This window comes from Scardinius erythrophthalmus, assembly GCF_964197995.2.
Source record: "Scardinius erythrophthalmus genome assembly, chromosome: 24".
In the NCBI taxonomy this organism is placed as follows: domain Eukaryota; kingdom Metazoa; phylum Chordata; class Actinopteri; order Cypriniformes; family Leuciscidae; genus Scardinius; species Scardinius erythrophthalmus.
The window spans coordinates 13122444-13140798 of NC_138244.1; the positions used below are offsets into that span (position 1 = coordinate 13122444).

Sequence of the window (18355 nt, forward strand, 5' to 3'; positions counted from 1 at the left end):
ATATATATTTATTCCATTATTTGCAAAAACTCACTGGACAGTTTAACAGCCCTTACGGCTAGCAAATTAATGATATTAATGATCATAATATGATTTGTCTTGCTGTAACCAACCAAGATGCCATAATTCACATAACATGTTATTATAGTAGGCTACAATGTATGTGATTTTTTAAATTATTATTTAAGAAAGAACTGTATTAATTCAACACAACAAATGCTAACCTGTTTTCTGATTAAATGAATACTGCAAATTTTGTTAACAGGCTATACAGGTAATATAGGCTTCAGTATATCTGAAGCTGGGACAAATGATTTAACAAAAATTAGAAACAATAAAAAACGTCTATTTAGACAATTAAGATAGATAGATAGATAGATAGATAGATAGATAGATAGATAGATAGATAGATAGATAGATAGATAGATAGATAGATAGATAGATAGATAGAAAGATAGATAGATAGATAGATAGATAGATAGATAGATAGATAGATAGATAGATAGATAGATAGATAGATAGATAGATAGATAGATAGATAGATAGATAGATAGATAGATAGATAGATAGATAGATGTGTGCTTTATCTATTCGTGTCAACAGGGGGCGCTGGGTCCATATTTTGAAGACCAATGTGTTATTCAGACTATTTAAATTAATAATAAAAAGGTAGTCTTCAAACGCGTCATCCTGCTATTAGAATTAAAATGTTTCATTAATTCTTAGGACTTATGGCATTTTTTTTTTTTTTTTGTATATAATAACTAACAACAACACTATTTAGAAACAGTTTTAGCGCATTACAAATTAGGGTCAGTCAACTTTTGTAGGTTACAAACAACAGCCACCATAGAGCTAATAACATGGACTTCATTGCATATGATGCGTTCGTACACGACAACAATTAAGAAGTTAAAATCAAATAAATAATTTATATTAAAAAAACTAATTAAATACAAAAATGTCAGTGTAATGTATTATTATCAATGTCTTTTCTGTCGTACTCATCTCTTCTAGATCAAACGCGAGGATTCTACTGTAATAACAACAACAGAGCAACTTCCCTTTCAACGAAATTCAAATGTGTGTGCATTCCCTTTAAATGAACATACCACTTCGAGCGGAGGTAAGACACCTGCCGTATAAACTGACTAACTGCGATAGTTTTCTCTCACAGGGACTAGATCAAGTAAAATAGTTATTAAACTAATCTAATATTGCCAACAGTGGTGTTTGAAAAAAAATTAACGAGGGTTTAGTTTGATTTGTGTTGATGTTTTATTTGTTTTGGTGCGCGCAAACCCCCCTCCCCGTGACAAGTGGTAGCGCCCAGCCCATCTGTTCTTCTCCTGTGAAATGCGGATTGAAACAGATTGTACAACTCTACGGGTCGCAATGGCTGCTGCACCGCAAGGACAACAAGTTTTACTGTTCAGTTAAACAAGTTCTATGTGAGGAACACGCTGGGCGGATTCGTCTAAGCCACTCTTTTTAATGTGAGACATTCGTAGGATAACAGAAAGATGTCCCAGGGATGTATAACTTCTGTGGAGGAGATCCAGTCTTGGTGGGAAGTCCCCGCCATAGCGCACTTCTGCTCTCTCTTCAGGACGGCGTTCAGTTTACCAGACTTTGAAATCGAGGTAAATTACCATACCTGTATGAATTAACTAAAGAAAACCAAACTCAAGTTGGCCAGGTTCCCCAGCAGTCTGACTTTGTGTGCCTGGCAAACTCTCACTTTAACCATTCACGTTATAAGTTAGTTAATGGGACGTCAACGCAAGTCTCTAATAGTGACGTTGATAGAATAAAGTCAGTTATTTAACGTTAGTTTGGTTTTATATAATAACAGAACTAAACCATCACTGGACGCGTTGATTGTTTACTCCAATACAAGCTTTAAAATTCTTGTTTTTTCAGTGGTTAGTGGTGTTTTGTCTTTGTTTATAAATCGAGTTATTGGTTGGGTTAGTAAGGTTAGACTTTGTTCTGTCTTTTTTAAGTTAAACCAATTGCTAATATAAACGCTGCGATATTTCTGTTAATATCCGGGATAAATTTTAGCGTTAAGTCGTGCGTTGTTTTAAGTTTAAAGTCTCTTGTTCATTCTCGTAAAACCGGTTTTCATTCTCGATTTAAGTGGCGTCGAATAGGTTTACACAAAATTTCCAGTGACTTGATTAGCTCGTTCACCTGGGCTTGTTTCGTTTCATCTTATAAACTCAAGTTCATCATTGTTGGGTCACAGGCTGCCTTCGACTTGGCCATTGTTTCCTACTGTCTGTCTGTTTTGTTTGTTATTGATTCAGTCTATTAACAATGATGCTGCAAAATCAGTCTCGCGTTGATCTACCGATGTGAATGTAACTTAACCCAGAAACATTTCAATAGTTGAGTCACCCCCATTTTTTATCACCTCCTTTAACGTGCATTTGGAAACAGCACAGATCGTGTGTATTTGTCACAGGCATCAGTCCTTCTCGACCCCCACATGTGTGAAACGTGCTGGCCACTGGCTTTGTTATTGCATGAGGAGTTTGATCTGCTGATCACCGCGTGCTGCTTCCGTGAAAAGTTACAACTGGCGTGATCAAATAGGAATTTCATACTAGAGAGATCGACCGATATTGCCTTTTTATGACAGATTATTATGCAGAAACTACTTTTAATTGTATCATTTCTGTTTTATATGACTCAAAATGACTAAATCAACAATTAAACCCTAAGTTATAGTTTTCATTATAACAATGATTATAATTATTAATAATAATCATGCTGCTGTTTTTGTTAATCATAAAGATAATTTTACGCAGATTTGTTTTTATTGTGATCTGAACAGATTTCTCGCTTGAGAATGAATGGCTATTTAAAAAGTGTCAGTATCAATTCAGTTGAAAAGTGTGAATGTAAAATATCTGCCAAACCGATTATCGGTCTCTAATTGGTAACTTGGATGATTGTTTTGGTCATGTTTGATTTTTTGCAACACTATTGCAAACTGAGCTTCCTGCATATGTTGACTGTGTGTAGTTTGGTGATCGCAGATTACAGGCAGCGTGTGTCAATGCAGTGTTAAAGGATTTACATTCAGAGGGTGGGAGTCTGTCTCAGAATCAAGTCATTGACCGTTTCACGATTCCTCCTCGCATCCTAATTGCATTCAGCGTAGGTGTCCAAGGTCATTCAACACAAAAGCTCTCAGTCCCACTTCAGTATCCTGGTAACTTTGCAGCCGCGCGTGAATGGGACTGTGAATAATCCAATCGGTTGCTTTAATCTAGTGATTGAGACGTTTTTTAAGTCATCCGTCACGTTGCGTGAGTCTTCTATTATTATCTTTGCCTTAAGCTCAATTGTCCTAATGCTTATTAGTGTTGAAGTGGCTGTTGAACACGGTAAAGAGTCTCTTGTCTTTACATTGCCGTAGGACATTTTAGTTGAACATACTTTGGCGTTGTAATTTAAGAACTTTGCTATTTTATGTTCAATTCAATTCAGGTACAACTCCTGCAAAAATGATGAATTGAGCTTTTGTTTTTTCTTGCATACAGTTGCCGTATTTGGATTTCTGTCAAACTTCATCTCATTTGCGTGAGCCATTCAAAACAAGTTGATGGGAATTTCATCAAAGCAGCTTTTCCAGCAACTCGCTCAAAGACAATCCTTGATGTGGTGTTGCAGTGGCTTAGCTGACGTTTTCTTGTACCTCACCTGTTCGTTTTCAGCCCTTGTGAGCATGAGGCACAGGGCTGTGTCTAAAAAAAGCAGGTGGATAGTTCGGTAAATAGAACACAAATCCGTCTGTAAGAGGATACAATGTCTTTTACGTGGGAGAAAGCCTACTTTATAAGGTGGCCGTATGGCTGTTTGTTTTAAACGACTTTGCACGCTGACATTCTAGTACACCTGATTGTTGTACGAAGACCATAACAATCTCACCTGTTGAGTAGTCGGATTTTCATTCATTTAATAAACAGTGATATACCTTGAACAAAAGTATTTTATTTTATAATAAACATTGGGATTGGCAGAAATCTAGCCAAGAATCTTGTTTTGTCAAATATATGTTATTTTCGCCTTAAGACTGAAAACCACTGAAAGATTGAATTTGTTCATGATTGTCACACTCAGAGCACAGGCTTTGTGTGTCGAACACAGTGGATATTACAAAGGCAATGATCCAGTATGAAGTATAAGGTGTTGGCCAGCTCCTTTTCTTCTCAGGATCCGTTCCGGGGGCCGACAATGGAGATTCTTCTTGGCATGCTGACAAAACGGCTCCTCGCACATTGTTCCTTGGTTACATTTCACAGTCGCGCTCCGTATCTCTGCCCTAGATGAGAGAAGGGCTCGGCAGGAAGAGGCCTTATTCGCTTGGGCTCTCTCCTTGCTCTTTGTCTGTGTGAAGCACGCTTGATTTCCTGGCAGTGTGGCTGTGAAACGAGCCCTGAAATCCCACCGCCTCCAAGAGCCGAGAGAGACGGGGTCCTTCAGGACGTCCCCCCTCACCCCTCATATACAAACACAGCCAGAGGACCGAGCCTGCTGACTCCACACAGAGTTGGTGTTTTGTTGCTTGTCTGTTTTCATATGTCTTCATTATCAATTTGGTGGTGTCTGGAGAGTGGGTGGAGATGGAGAATTGATCTGTGGGCGTTAGGTCCAAGCGTTTGCCGCAGCAGAAGATGAGAGTGGGACTTAATTTAGTTTATGAATCGATTATGTTTGGTTGGCAACGTCAGCAATGTGGGCATCTGGAGAAAGACAAGCTCATTACTAATTGCTCAAACTTCATCTATTGTAGAGAACTGACCATCACTCACTAGGGGTGTAACGATACATCGATATGGATCGATGCATCGATATAACGTCTAACGATACGATGCATCGATTCCACACTTAAAATATCGATATGCACCTTTATTTTGACACTCTCCACATTATCACGACACGTAACATCCTTCCGCTAAAGCGCACATTTTCGTTTACTCACCAACCGCCTGCCGGTGTGTAACGTTAATCTCCTCATCTGAAAAAGACGCCTGACAAGACTGACTAAACCCTAAACAAGTTTTTTTTTTTTTTTTTTTTTTTCACAAAAGCCGGTATTGTCCGCTGTCAAGGCATCGCGAGTTCATGTTTTACAGTAGAAACAGACAAGCACTCGCACCCTTGTTGGTGAACACAACACGAGAAGTCCGTTTTAGCGACTCAGGCCATCCTTAAAAATATTCTTGTTTGCCGTAACCCGACCGACCCTGTCAATTTAGTACCGACCCAATTATTTATTTATTTCCCCTTTTAGTCCGACCGACTTGCCGGTTGTAAACTTGCGTTAAGACCGACCAATTTTTTTTTAACTCTTCAAACAACTAATACAAATGCAATAAAATAATATTAGTTATTAAGTATTGTGAATATAAATTGCTTAGACATACATACAAACATAAGCTACGTTCTTTCTTTTAAATAAAAACTCGTGGCGCGTCATTATGTTTACACCAGGTTTACGCATGTCACACTACGGCCTGCAGGCTGAGATCGCTCCGTTTCATTCACTGTCAATGGTTCGCGCTTGGTAATGATGGCTGCGGCTTTACTCTAAAGATTATTTCATTTATATATGTTGTTGAATATGGTTTATTAAAAAATAAACATGTGAAAGCGTGTTATATAGGCTACATGTCATGTTTTAGTCAGTAATGACGACGCTACTGCAACACGCATCGCCGCAGATGAGAAGCTAAGCATCAACGTGCTATCGCAAATCAAAGTGAAAGTAAGTCGCAGACGCTTAACACACGATCATCTTTATTAAATGTAAAGAAACGAAATGATCTTACCAGGGCTGTTTCCGCTTTCTCTTATTGCGGGCTTTGATTCAGAAATTTTAGCTGTTGACCAATAAAATAATAACTGTTGCTTTCGGTGCACTGCATTAAATCTGCATATAGCGGGAATTGAAGATCGGTTATATCCGCAAAAAAACAACAACACACATCTATGTAACCAGGTGTAAATAATTGAATCGTTTTGATCAATCAGATTGCAATCCGATCTGAGAAAACGCAAAGTGGCCTGGTGTAAACAGCCCCTAGACATCGGTGAAAAATGTTCTCTCAAGACCCCCCCGACCCCGATTTTTTTTTTATTATTAAAAAAATATACTTTTTTATATTATTTTTTATATATATAAAAAAATAAAGACCTACCTACCGACCCTTTTTTTCTTTTTTTTTGCTGTTACTGCAAACCAAAATATTTTTAAGGATGGCCTCAGCGCGCAATATTCAGGTCAGATGTCACTTTGAAAAGACGCGCACTGGCTAAGAGGAGTTTCGTCAAAGCTGACTAAAAGTGATCGAGGATGGATCATTTCAATGAACTCGTGATATCTTCTTCAGGGCGTAAAAGGAAAATAAAACCTGAAACATTTTCACGGAACCTTACTAAAGCAGCTCGTTTAGGGAACGGAATGGTGAGGGAAAAGCTCTCTGTACTGCGTGTACGTACGTTAATCACAACAACAAAGTTTGTTAGGCATATGTCAGCTGAGGAGGTTAACGTTATGAAGATTAACCGAGTGTTGTATTATTTATCATAACAATTACTTGGTTGTGTTTGACTCAGAAAGATGAAATGTGAATGTATCTGCTCTGCTCTGCTAAAAAAAAAAAAAAAAAAAATATTAAAGCATACTTTCAATTAACTTTAATTTTGTAATTTACCTTTATTTTTTAAGTTATTATTATTATTATTAATCAAAACAACCCAGCTGCAGTTTGATTGATATTACTTGGAATGCACAATAATAATAAAAAACATGATTTATGAGTACTTGCAAATAACCACTTCTGTTATAAATGTCCCAATTGGGAGAGGGTGTGCAATTTTCAAAGAGTTTAATTAAACGTTCATGTTATATATTTTGGTTGCATTTGTGAGTTAATAAAAACGTAACTGGTTGTGTGAACATTATATCTAAATATCGATTAATCGATCGATATAGCCCTGAATCGAATCGAATCGTATCGTGGAATTTTTTGAAGTATCGAAAAATATCTGATCGCTGGCTGAGAGAATCGATATCGTATCGTATCGTCATGAACTGTCCGATTTACACCCCTATCACTCACTCACACTTTTAAATTGTGTAATAATTGACCCTGGTAGGCAACATTTGATCCTTTTGGTAAATCTGCAGCCATTTCTCCTAAATCACCGCCAATTTGTGTGCTTGTTCTTAAAGGGATAGTTCACTTTGAAATTAATTTTTGGTATGTTTTAGCTCACCTCAAGGGCATCCAAGATGTAGGTGTCTTTTTTTCCGCAGTAGTTTAAATTTTGATATTTTTAGGTCAAACCGTTCTTGTCTGTCAGTCATATAATGCAGGTCGATGGTCACTATCAAAACACAAGCACAGAGTCCAAATTAAAACAATTCCCCATCGTCCAAATTAAACAATTCCCCATCGTAAGTACACATTGATGGCCTAAGACACGAAACGAGCGGTTTGTGTGAGAAAACGAACAGTATTTATATCGTTGTTATCTCTTGAAAACAGCACACGTCTAAATGATCTGACGGCGCGGGCGGGTATAGATGTATAAATAGATGTCGCCTTGGCTACTGCAGTTCATTGGAACGAAACCGTAGCCAAGCTACATCTAGTGTATATATCTATACCCGCCCGTGAGTGGGTATAGATGTATACACTAGATGTCGCCTTTGCTACAGCAGTTCATTGGAACGAAACCGTAGCCAAGGCGACATCTATGTATACATCTATACCCGCCCGCGCCGTCAGATCATTTGGACGTGTGCTGTGTTACAAGAGGTAAAAACGATATAAATACTGTTCATTTTCTCACACAAACCGCTCGTTTCGTGTCTTAGGCCATTAATGTGTACTTACGATGGGGAATTGTTTAATTTGGACGATGGGAAATTGTTTTCATTTGGACTCTGTGCTTGTGTTTTGATACAGTGACCATCGACCTGCATTATATGACTGACAGACAAGAACGGTTTGACCTAAAAATATCCAAATTGAAACTACTGCGGAAAAAAAGACACCTACATCTTGGATGCCCTTGAGGTAAGCTAAAACATACCAAAAATTATTTTCAAAGTGAACTATCCCTTTAATGTTTACACTACTGTTCAAAAGTTTTGGGTCGGAAAGATTTTTTTAGTGCTTTGAAAGTCTCTCATGCTCAAATAGGCTGAATTTATTTCAAAATACAGTAAAAACAGTAATATTGTTTTATTCATTTAAAATAACTTTTCTATTTAAATATATTTTATAATGTAACTTATTCTTGTGATGGCAAAGCTGAAGTTTCTTTCAGCAGCCATTCCTCTAGTCTACAGTCACATTATCCTACATTTTATTTTAGGATTCTTTGAATAAAAAATTCAAAACAACAGAATTTGAAAGGAATCTTTTGAAACATTATAAACGTCACTTTTGATCAATTTAATGTTTCCTTGCGGAAGTAGCCAATTAATTTCTTTAAATAACAGTCATACACCATACTTTTGTTTGAAGAGAATGCAATGAAGTTGCTACTGATTAGTCATATTTTGAGAAATAAAGTAAAAATTATGAGAAAGTCTCATTGTGTGATTGTCAATTTTTTTTTATTCTAAAGTGGAAATGGTTTCCATAAATGTCTGTTATTCATTATATTGATTGTTTTTGTGAAGATTTGCAAAGATTACATTTTTACAGTTTGAAGCAGTCATCTTTGACTTGACTCTTCTTTTGATCCGCTTGCGACCAGACTCCTTTCACACAGGTTTACTAGTTTCTCCATTTATTTTGTAATGAGAATCAGTGACTGAGCTAGTTTATAATTCAGACTACTGATGCACCCCTAATTAACGCTTGTCTCTGTCGGAGATCACAGAGGCTATTGTGCAAGAGCTCATTAAGCCTTTGTCAAGCTCTGACGTAGCACATCCATCCACATGTTCCCTGACAGCTGTTTGTCTCATCCATGATCTTACATGACAGAATTTTCCCAGTGGATTATCTTGGACTCCTCCCTTTCATCTTCTTTATCACACCTTCATCCTTGGGTACAAGTGCCCCCTTATGCTCTTTCCTCCACCCAACTTGGGGTTGTGTGTTCTGCCGGTGTTGAATAGAGCCTCATTCACGTTCCTCCTCACTCACTGTTGCTCCATCATTGGCCCTGGCATGAGCATGACTAAATCACAGATGGTGGCTTTCTTTGCCTCTCCCCCCGGAGAGCTGAGATGATCGTAACTGGGTGCTTGGTTTCTTTAGGGCCTTGCGCTGCTTGATTGTAAAGGGAGATTTAATCTCAATGGGGCCTGGTGGAGCGGGAGCTGGCGACATGCTCTTGTTTTGAAAAACAGATGGATTAAGATGAGGAAAATGGATTTGTGTCAGGAGGATCTGTAGTGCTCTCTCGTTTTGCTCCAACACCGGGTGCCGATTGTGAAGGGTGGCCGTGAGCGTGTATGCGCGTGCATGTGCGTATCTGTGAAGCCTGTGTTGAATTAGCAGCTTTGATGTGCGAGGGGCTCACCCTTGGTAGAGCTCCTGTGGTTTTGAGGAGGAGGAAGTGAGCTCTGACTGTGGGATTTGCACCATCAATAACTGATGGGTCAGCAGGCCTTGTTTCAGACCCCAGATGTTGCAGCTTGAAAAGAACCGCTCTCACCCACCTTCATTTTAGAGATTTTAACTTATGACTAATCTGCTCCAGTCAACCAGATGAGAAAAGACATTCACATTATATTCTCAAGCATTCAAATCATGTGATCAGCTACTACCGTTCAAATGTTTGGGGTCTTTGGGTTTTCTTCTTTTATTCAGCAAGAATGCATTAAATTGATAGTCTATAAAGACTTTTTTAATGTTCCCAAATATTTAAATTTCAAATAAATGCTGTTCTTTTTAACTTTCTATTCATCAAAGTATTCTGAAAGAAACATGTATTTAAAAAATATTAGCAGCACAATAGAAAATAGAAAACACCTAATCAACATCCATCTATCCATCCATTCTCCAAACCGCTTTGTCCTTTTTTAGAGTCACAGGGATGCTGGAGCCAATCCCGGTGTCTCGGGCCACAGGTGGAGGAACAAACCGGACAGTTGGCCAGTCCATCACAGCCAAATCAGCATATCAGAATGATCCCAGGAATAAATTACATTTTAAAATGATTAAAATAGAAAACAAGTTATTTTCTAAATTGGAGTAATTACTGTTTTTACTGTATTTTTGATCAAATAAATGCAGCATTGGTGAGCTAGAGAGACTTATGTCACCATTTTCCAAAATATGTCATTCTTAGACTGCTTTATCAAATGTCTCAGATTTCAGTGGAAGAAAATGCTGTCCCAGTGTAGGAGAGGTGTAAAGCATGGATGTACAATATTTAGTATCATATTGATGATTGGCCAGTAGTAGACAACTTAATTAGACAACTTTTTAGAGTGCAATGTGTTATCAATTTATAGTTTGAAAGGCTACGCGTTCAGTAGGCTATAAAAAAAACAAGCTTATTTAGCTACTGCATAGCAACCACCCAGCATCAAGACGTCAAGTTTTGCATTAACTTTGCATTCTTCGTGTGATATGACCCTTACGCAACAGTGAATCCATCATATGTACACAACACATCTGGTACTTCCCAAGTCTGTCTTAACCACCGTATCCATCCACATTGTGATCACTGACCCCCCTCCCCCACCTCTGATTGACAGGTGAGGGCAGAAGTAAATGTATCAGATGGTTCCACATGGGGTACGGGTGAAGGGGTTTGTACTCTGTGGTGTTTGTTTCAGGCAGCTCTATTGTTGCAGCGCCCCATGGCTCCCAGTGTCTGTCTCCAGTTTGAGGCTGCCGCTCCACACACGCCGTTGCTTGTTTGTGTTTTGTCTGGGATGAAATCGAGGCCCCCATTGTGATCCTAGTTTGTCGGGTTAGTGTTAACCCGCTTAGAGTGTGACTGTCAGGTGTTCCTCTGAGCGACGTGCTGTTTTTTTGCTCATGGCAGCATGATGCAAGAACCTGCTGGGAGCTCGTAAGTGCATGATGGGAAATCTGATGTTTAGTGTGTCATCTGGGATTGCAGCTCTCTCCCCGCAGACAGTTGAGTTGGTGGGGGTGGCAGCGATAGGGGCTCCAGTGGGAATGTCACTCCGCAGGATAGAGTTGGATGGTGGGGGAGGCTGCGTGCATGAGACGTGAGGGACCCTCAGCCTACAGCGGAGGTGGCGGAGAGTGTGTACGTGTAAAGCGTGTGTGTGTTTTGGAGGGGTGTGCTCGGGGGTGTCAATGTGCTTTGATAGGGCGAGTTTGTGACAATGGCCCAGCTAGACCAACTCAGCTGCTATTGGGAACGGTTGTTTGGAGAGAAGCCATGGTTGTCTTGTCTGTTATGCTTATAGTAATGTTTCCTGGTTGTGCTCCCGATGTTAAAAATAGATAATGTCAGTTTGCTCTGACCTCTTGTTCAGACCAACTCACCCTGAACTCTGAAATTGGTCTTTCTTTTTTCTTTATAAACAATCGAGCCTGTGTTATATTGAGCATTAGCCTACTACTACTACATGCTTTGCTTAAAACTATTAGGAAATGCAGCTTAATTAATACCTATTTTGGATACATTTGGGTCTAAAAGTCTCAAGTCGCACTTAAATTCAGACTCGACTTGGAAGCATCATCGACATGACTTTGAAGTTTCAAATTAGTTGAAATTAGCTAAAATTATGTGTTTAGGTTTACAAGGAGAACTATTTTATCTGAATATTGTGGCACTGTTTAGATAAAGCCTTTGAGTCTTTTCTGTAGTCTCTAATGAAAACAAATCTTCTGTTCAGTGGTAAATTTACAGAAGGAAATATAATTTTTATGTTGTTTTTCAAATGAATTCCCCATCCCTTGATTGTGAAATATTCATTTTAAAAGTGATGTAAGAAATTGGTCTTCTGTTTTAAGTTAATGTATTTATTTTAGAGAAATATACCTTAATGATCAAAGAAATGCCTCAACTTTTATTATAGGATGATTTTGTATATTGTTTATACGTTTGAGGCAGTTTCTTCATCATTATGGTTTTGCATTAGCTTTACCGCCAAGGCATGGTATTATAGCGAGTTTAACCTGTTGATCTTTGTTTACCAGGAATACTTTTATAACCAGAAAGTTTTGCTGTGCAACATTCTCTCAATGTTCTGACCAATTTCTTTTGCAATGGTATTTGTCACTGATGGTAAAAGCAAAAAGTTTGAGGTTGTGCAAGCATTTGTTTGGTTAACAAACACAACAGTGTGCTCTTCATTTAATGATATTTTGATAAGACTTTTTGGTGCTTCATTATGTATATGTATGTAAGGCACGCAGCCCTAATGCTTAGTTTTGTTGGCAAACTAGTGTTGTTAATGGTCTTAAGCACATTACTGCACCTGGTGGTGTTGGACAATATCCTGTTCAAGATATTGGCAAAAAGACCACCAAGTGGTGGCCATGCAAGAGACTTGAGAATGGGGAGGCTGTTGTTAGGGGAGTTAATGATCCCCATTCAGTTGCCTGTGCAGTGATCCCAAACCCTAGATGTGTCTGGCCGCCCATCCAGGGCCACCTGTTGCACCTGGCCCTGACATTGAGATGGGTGGCCGTTGTATAACCTGCCCTTCTCTTGACCCTTTCCAAAATTGTACTGACTGGTGGGTACTGGTAGTGATATGACCAAAATATTATTGGAATTAAACCCAAAAATGTAAAAAAAAAAAAAAAAAAAAATATATATATATATATTCATTCATTGCTTCACCCCCAAAATAAACGAACACTCAATGCAAAAGGGGATGTCTCTTTATCATAGCAGAAGCGAAGCAAAATAAAGCTTCACGAAAAATAAGGAAGAACAAAGAATATACAGTACACAATATACAAGCAAGAGTCTGTTGTTAGTTGGCAGCAGCAGAAGAGGTCTGAATGTCTTGAAAGAATAGGTGATAACAAGGCTGTTTTTCCACTGGTGACTTCAAGAGAATTACTTTATGCATGGTTAAGTTCTTGGGAAGAGAGTAACAATTCCTTATCTGGATTGTATCTCTCCACTTTACGTTATCATCAACTGCCAGTCCAGTGCTGCTCTGCGGAATCTGAAGCACCGCAAACACTTTATAAGAAAGTCTCAGTTATTGGAAGATCCACAATTCGGTTGGTAAACTTTCTCTTCATAATGTTGCCGCGCTATTATGTAGGTTGAAAGTGTGGCATCAGGAGATACAGTTCAGGGAGTGGAGAGAACGTTATACAGATAGAAGAACGTTCACTGTCTTCCTGTTACTCCCTTAACTAACAAGAGCTGTTAAATTGCTTGTATGCATCTGAAGAGAGTTTCTGGTGTGCACCAGGGACTGATACAGAGGGCGGCTCAGTTTTGCCAAAGCTCTGTCTTGGCAGTTACACAACTTTATCAGTGACATTCAGTGAATTAGCTCTGAGACTGATAAAATATATAGCCTAACGTTTTAATTTAGTCAGCAACCTTATGGCATGTGGAGGAATAATCACAGAAGCTCGCACCTCTGCTCACACGAATGGTTTGTCGGATCTGCGCACTAGCGCTGGTTAAAATGTGTGTGTGACCATGAGGAATGATTACTCCAAAATGTACATCCATAAACAAGTTAAAGGAACTTTGTTTAAATTATATACATACACCTCTTATTTAGCTAATGTCACATACCACTGATTGTCCCGTGCCATAGGTTGCTGCTGACCCCTGATATTACTGTTTGTTTTCAGTAGTGTCACTTTTAAAACTAAATGTCATGTGACATACAACGTCAGCCACATCGAATAATTATTTGGTTAACTATTAAAGGAGTATTTAACCAAAAAAAATTAATTATCATAATTTAGCCTACTCCTTTATATTGTTCCAAACATGTCACTTTTTCTTTGGTGGTACACAAAAGAAGATATTTAGAAAAATGTTTTTATTTTGTAGCCTGTTTTTTTCTGTCCATATAATTAAAGTCAATAGGGCCAGTTTTGGACAAAAACAGTCAAACCATACTTTAAAATTTCATACAGGGTGAGCAAATGATAGAATTTCATTGTTGGGTGAACTATCACTGTAACCTTGGACTTGACTGAAAATGTTACTCCTAATTACTCATCTAATACTATCACTGTTTTTTGCCAAACTGTGCTGTGCAATTACCATACCTGTTTTGCTAGTTGGTTAAGACAGAAGATTGAAGTCTGATATCTTCAGGGAGCAGTTAAAGGGGACTTTGTGGTGGAAAGGACACGCACAACATTAATTTCCCTTCTCTGCCATCTGAGCCACCGAATGGAACTTCAAAAGCGAAGTGGGGTTGTGTTAATCCCCCGTAGCCGGCCTCAGGTTTGAAGTGTGATCAAAGTCGAGGCTGCACTGATAGATGTGCCCACTCTGGTCCTCTAACTGTCAAGGGACCAGGAAGTTTTGTGGGTGTAACAGAGGTTCTGAGGGACGTGTGGAAGGCCAGAATGGTCCATCACTTGAAGGCAATCCTGTATGTTCCTGGCAGAACCAAACACTCAGTGTGAGTGAGTTGTGAAGAGATGGATATAAATAGATGAAGACATGAAGAGTTACCAAATTTTTCCAGGTGATAACCCTTTTTGTTACGCTGGATCCATTTCCCCTCTGGACTTCCTGCCCAAACAGACTGTCTCCTTCAATAAGGAGTTTCACAGACACTTTAGATTTTTTATTGAGTACCTGGAGGGGATAATCAATAGCTTTTAAATTGCTTCAACAATCAACCCAAAAAAGCCTAATGAATTCAGCATGTTAAGCAACACCACTGCCATTTTTTCCCCAAGAGAACAATCTAAGGACAGTGTTTTCTTTTCTTTTTTCTTCACCTTAAGCACAAGCATGTCTCATCCTGTTTTTCAAGCTCTCATTCTGTTTTTTTTCTCTTGCTGCTGACACTGGGCTCCTGGTTTCCTCTCTACAGCCAGGAGGTGTGTGAGCTGACCCTCCATGACCCCATTCTCTCCACCATTTCTCTCGAGAGAAATGGCAATCTGCAGCTTGAGTGAATCTCACGATGAATGGATGGGCTGCCTCTCTCGCCCTTGAGTTAATTTTGTTGTGTCACTCCGCTCTGAAAGGATAAAGGGGGAGGATATTTTATACGGGAGCTGAAAAGTGCTCCCTGTTGCCTGAGGGACTGAGTGGCTCGCTGTGTCCTCGTGAAAGAAAGCAACCGCAGTCGCTAAGCTCCTTGAGATGGACCGGTGATGGAGCACTGTCCATTTACATTTCTCAAGCTCCCCCTCCCTCTTTCTTAGTGACATTGGGCATCCTGAAGAGAGAGCAGTGCATGCTGGGTCAGGTTGTGCTGGGTCAGCCTAGCCCTAGCTGTGGCTGTGGGCTCATGCTGTCGCTTAGTTCCTTTCAGTAGGCTGGAGTTTGCAGTCCCACTTACTGCCGCTTCATAAACCCTCAATAGCTGCAACACAATGAAAGAAGACAGGGGTCAAGGTTAAATCTCAGTTCCATCTTGTTCCTAGAAGCTTTATCGAGAACCAGGAGAATGTTTTGGTGTGTTTTTAGTGCAAGTCTAAGGACTTTACCATCTTTATACTTTACCATAAAGATGACCAGACTTTACCAGGACTTTATATCCAACTTATATCCAATAGGTTTTTAAAGTCAGTTGGTTACAAGCCATGTTTCTGTATTCTTGTAGTACTCCACTGTTAATTCATCTTGACAGTGACTTATTGCTTCCCGTATTGGTTTTACCTGATGTTTTCATAGCCTGTTCAGATGTCTAATTTGCTTTGAATTGTCATTAAGCTGACACTTTCACCCAGAGCAACTTGCAGTACACCTATAGGGAAAATAGAGCAACATGGGGTGATTTGTTTTGCCCAAAGTCATGATGGTATTAGCTCATGGATTGCCCCTCGAAGGGATTAAGTCTACAGTGGTGCTGAGATCTTTCATGACTAGGCTACGCCTCCAGATGTTATGATGTAATACATCAGTTTGCTTCATATTGACAAAGTCATTCAAATTGTGACATTCTTAGCACTCAACATTCACAAAGTACGTTTACTTGGACTTAAAAAGTTTGACTTTGCTTGGACCAAAGCAATAAATCATTTTTTTTTTTATTGAGATGGATGGGTGATGAATGATAAATTGCTTTAGTTCAACTAAAATAAAAGGTTGTCACAATTTGAACGTCTTCATAAATTTGGGTCCGTTAACACTTTAGTTCACTTCAGTTTAGTACACGTTATTTGGCCTCTGTGGTGTGTGTGCTTTCTCTAAAAGACGGTTCATGCACAAGGATCATTTAATACTTTTAAATATTTAATTATGCTTTGTGTTATGTATGTTTGGACAGACAGATGAGGACTGTAGCTCATGTATCCAAAACCTGCTGTAGCTTGATTATAAATGCACATGAAAATGTACTTAAACATACATACTGTGACATGTCACTACTCTACATGTTGATTAACCAATCAGAATTAACCTTAGGCTAAATGTTATTAACATATCTCTTTGTTTTCTCACCTGTATGAGGATTGAAACACATTTGTACAGGATTGGGAACATTTATCCAAGTCCAGAGGTGTTAGAAAGTGCGTTGTAGTGGTATAATCTTATAGTGTAAATAAAAGATCAAATTAAGTTGACACCACATTCACTCAACATTTCAGTGCACACTGGGTGTTTTTAAAATGTGGCTCTTGCAAACAAAGGAAGTTCGTCAGGTTGGTTCCTGAACTGAACATGGTTGAGTGACATTGCTCTACAGGCAGTTCCTTAAAACAACAATTAGTCTTACTCTGGTTTCAGTTGTAATGCCTAATGACAACCTAAAAAGGTGGTCAAACAGGATCTGTTATTGCATCACTTACTTTTAGCTTTAGTACCCCTAAAGAGTTTTGTAACATGAGGCTACACTGTTTTGCTGAAAATGTCAAACTACTATATAAAATTCATAAATCTATGTTACTATTGTGAGTACCCCACGTTATGAGGTGTTAGTAAGCCACAACATTTTCTCATCAGCGAAAGAGTGGTATACAAATGTCAAGCTAGGCTGTTTAGGCCAATATCGTTTAATAAGTTTGTAAAAGCAGCTGCTAGTTAAACTCAACCCTGCTGTAATGGCCCCAATCCCTGGTGTTCTTTTTTTTATAGGAACTTGAGCAAGCACTACTGAAACAAGACCAAGACTTCCTCTCGGACCTCCTTTGCTCCCTGCTGAAAGGATGTTATCAACGCAGCGACATCACGTAAGTGCATCACCATCAGTATTTCCTGTTCCCATTGTACCTTAAAGTTGTGATGTAACTGAAGTAGCGACAGATATGTTCTTCCATCTGATGACGTACATCTGAGTAAATGGGTTAATGAAAAAGAAAACAAATGTAGGATAGAGTTCAATTTTAAATGAGAGTTAAGCTCAATCAACAATACTTGTGGGTTACAGTGAGGCACTTACAGTGGAAGTGAATCTGTAAATGTTAATAATACTCACTGTTCCAGTAGTAGAGCCAGATATAAACAATATGAGTGTTTACATGATTTTAGTATGATAAAATTGAATGTCCAATTTTACAGTTTTTGCAATATCCAATTTCACAACTTTGTTGCCATGACAGCATAATAAAGAAAATGGATGAGTCCATTTTTTGTAATCAACATTATGCAACAAATGTTGTAGATGGAGCTTAACTTGTACTGAACCGTAAATACTCATCATACTGTACTGTTTGGGGTGTTTTTGCAACCCTCCTCTGTGCTCTTGAAGGATCTTATGCATGGTATTGCCCAACCCACATCCTGTGTCTGACTCAGACTCCATCTCCAATCTGAATGCAACCAGTTGTCTGTAGTAGCGCTGTAGTCATGGAGCTAGGTTACCTGCAGCAGTAGTAGGTCAAGGGGCCATGGGCCCCATCCCAGTAAAGAGTGTGAGTTATTGTGAGAGTCAGTGCTGTGATGAATGACTAGCCCCTAAAGGGAGCTCCCTTCCATAGCGGTGCCTCATCAGCAGCAAAAAGGAGTCCGGTCGATGACTGGGTAGGCAAGAATGATCCCTTTCGCATACTCAGGCAGGCCGTTAACAGAACGCAGGGTTTTATTGGATTCGACAGCAACTGGCATCCAGGGGGAGGCCGCGGGGCACTGGCCTTTCACAGAAGTGCCCTTTTCATTCTACATGTGCTAAACGCTCCAGCAGAATGGGGGAGGGAGTGTTACGGATGAGAGAGAGAGGCGGAGAAAGATGGAATGGCAGGGGGCCTGCAGCTGTGAGAGAGATCATTCTGCT

General features: G+C 39.2%; 1 protein-coding gene across 2 annotated transcripts in view; it reads left to right on the forward strand.

Annotated features, from left to right (window-relative positions):
• The first annotated feature begins 1365 nt into the window (after positions 1-1365).
• The window catches only part of cecr2 (CECR2 histone acetyl-lysine reader), a 34044-nt gene continuing 17054 nt past the window's right edge, over positions 1366-18355 (forward strand). For both annotated transcript variants that reach the window (XM_081356101.1, XM_081356102.1), the window contains exons 1-2: positions 1366-1643; positions 17221-17315. In XM_081356101.1, coding sequence (XP_081212227.1) covers positions 1524-1643; positions 17221-17315 — 215 coding nt within the window. In that variant the 5' untranslated portion in view covers positions 1366-1523. The remainder of the gene's footprint in view (positions 1644-17220; positions 17316-18355) is intronic.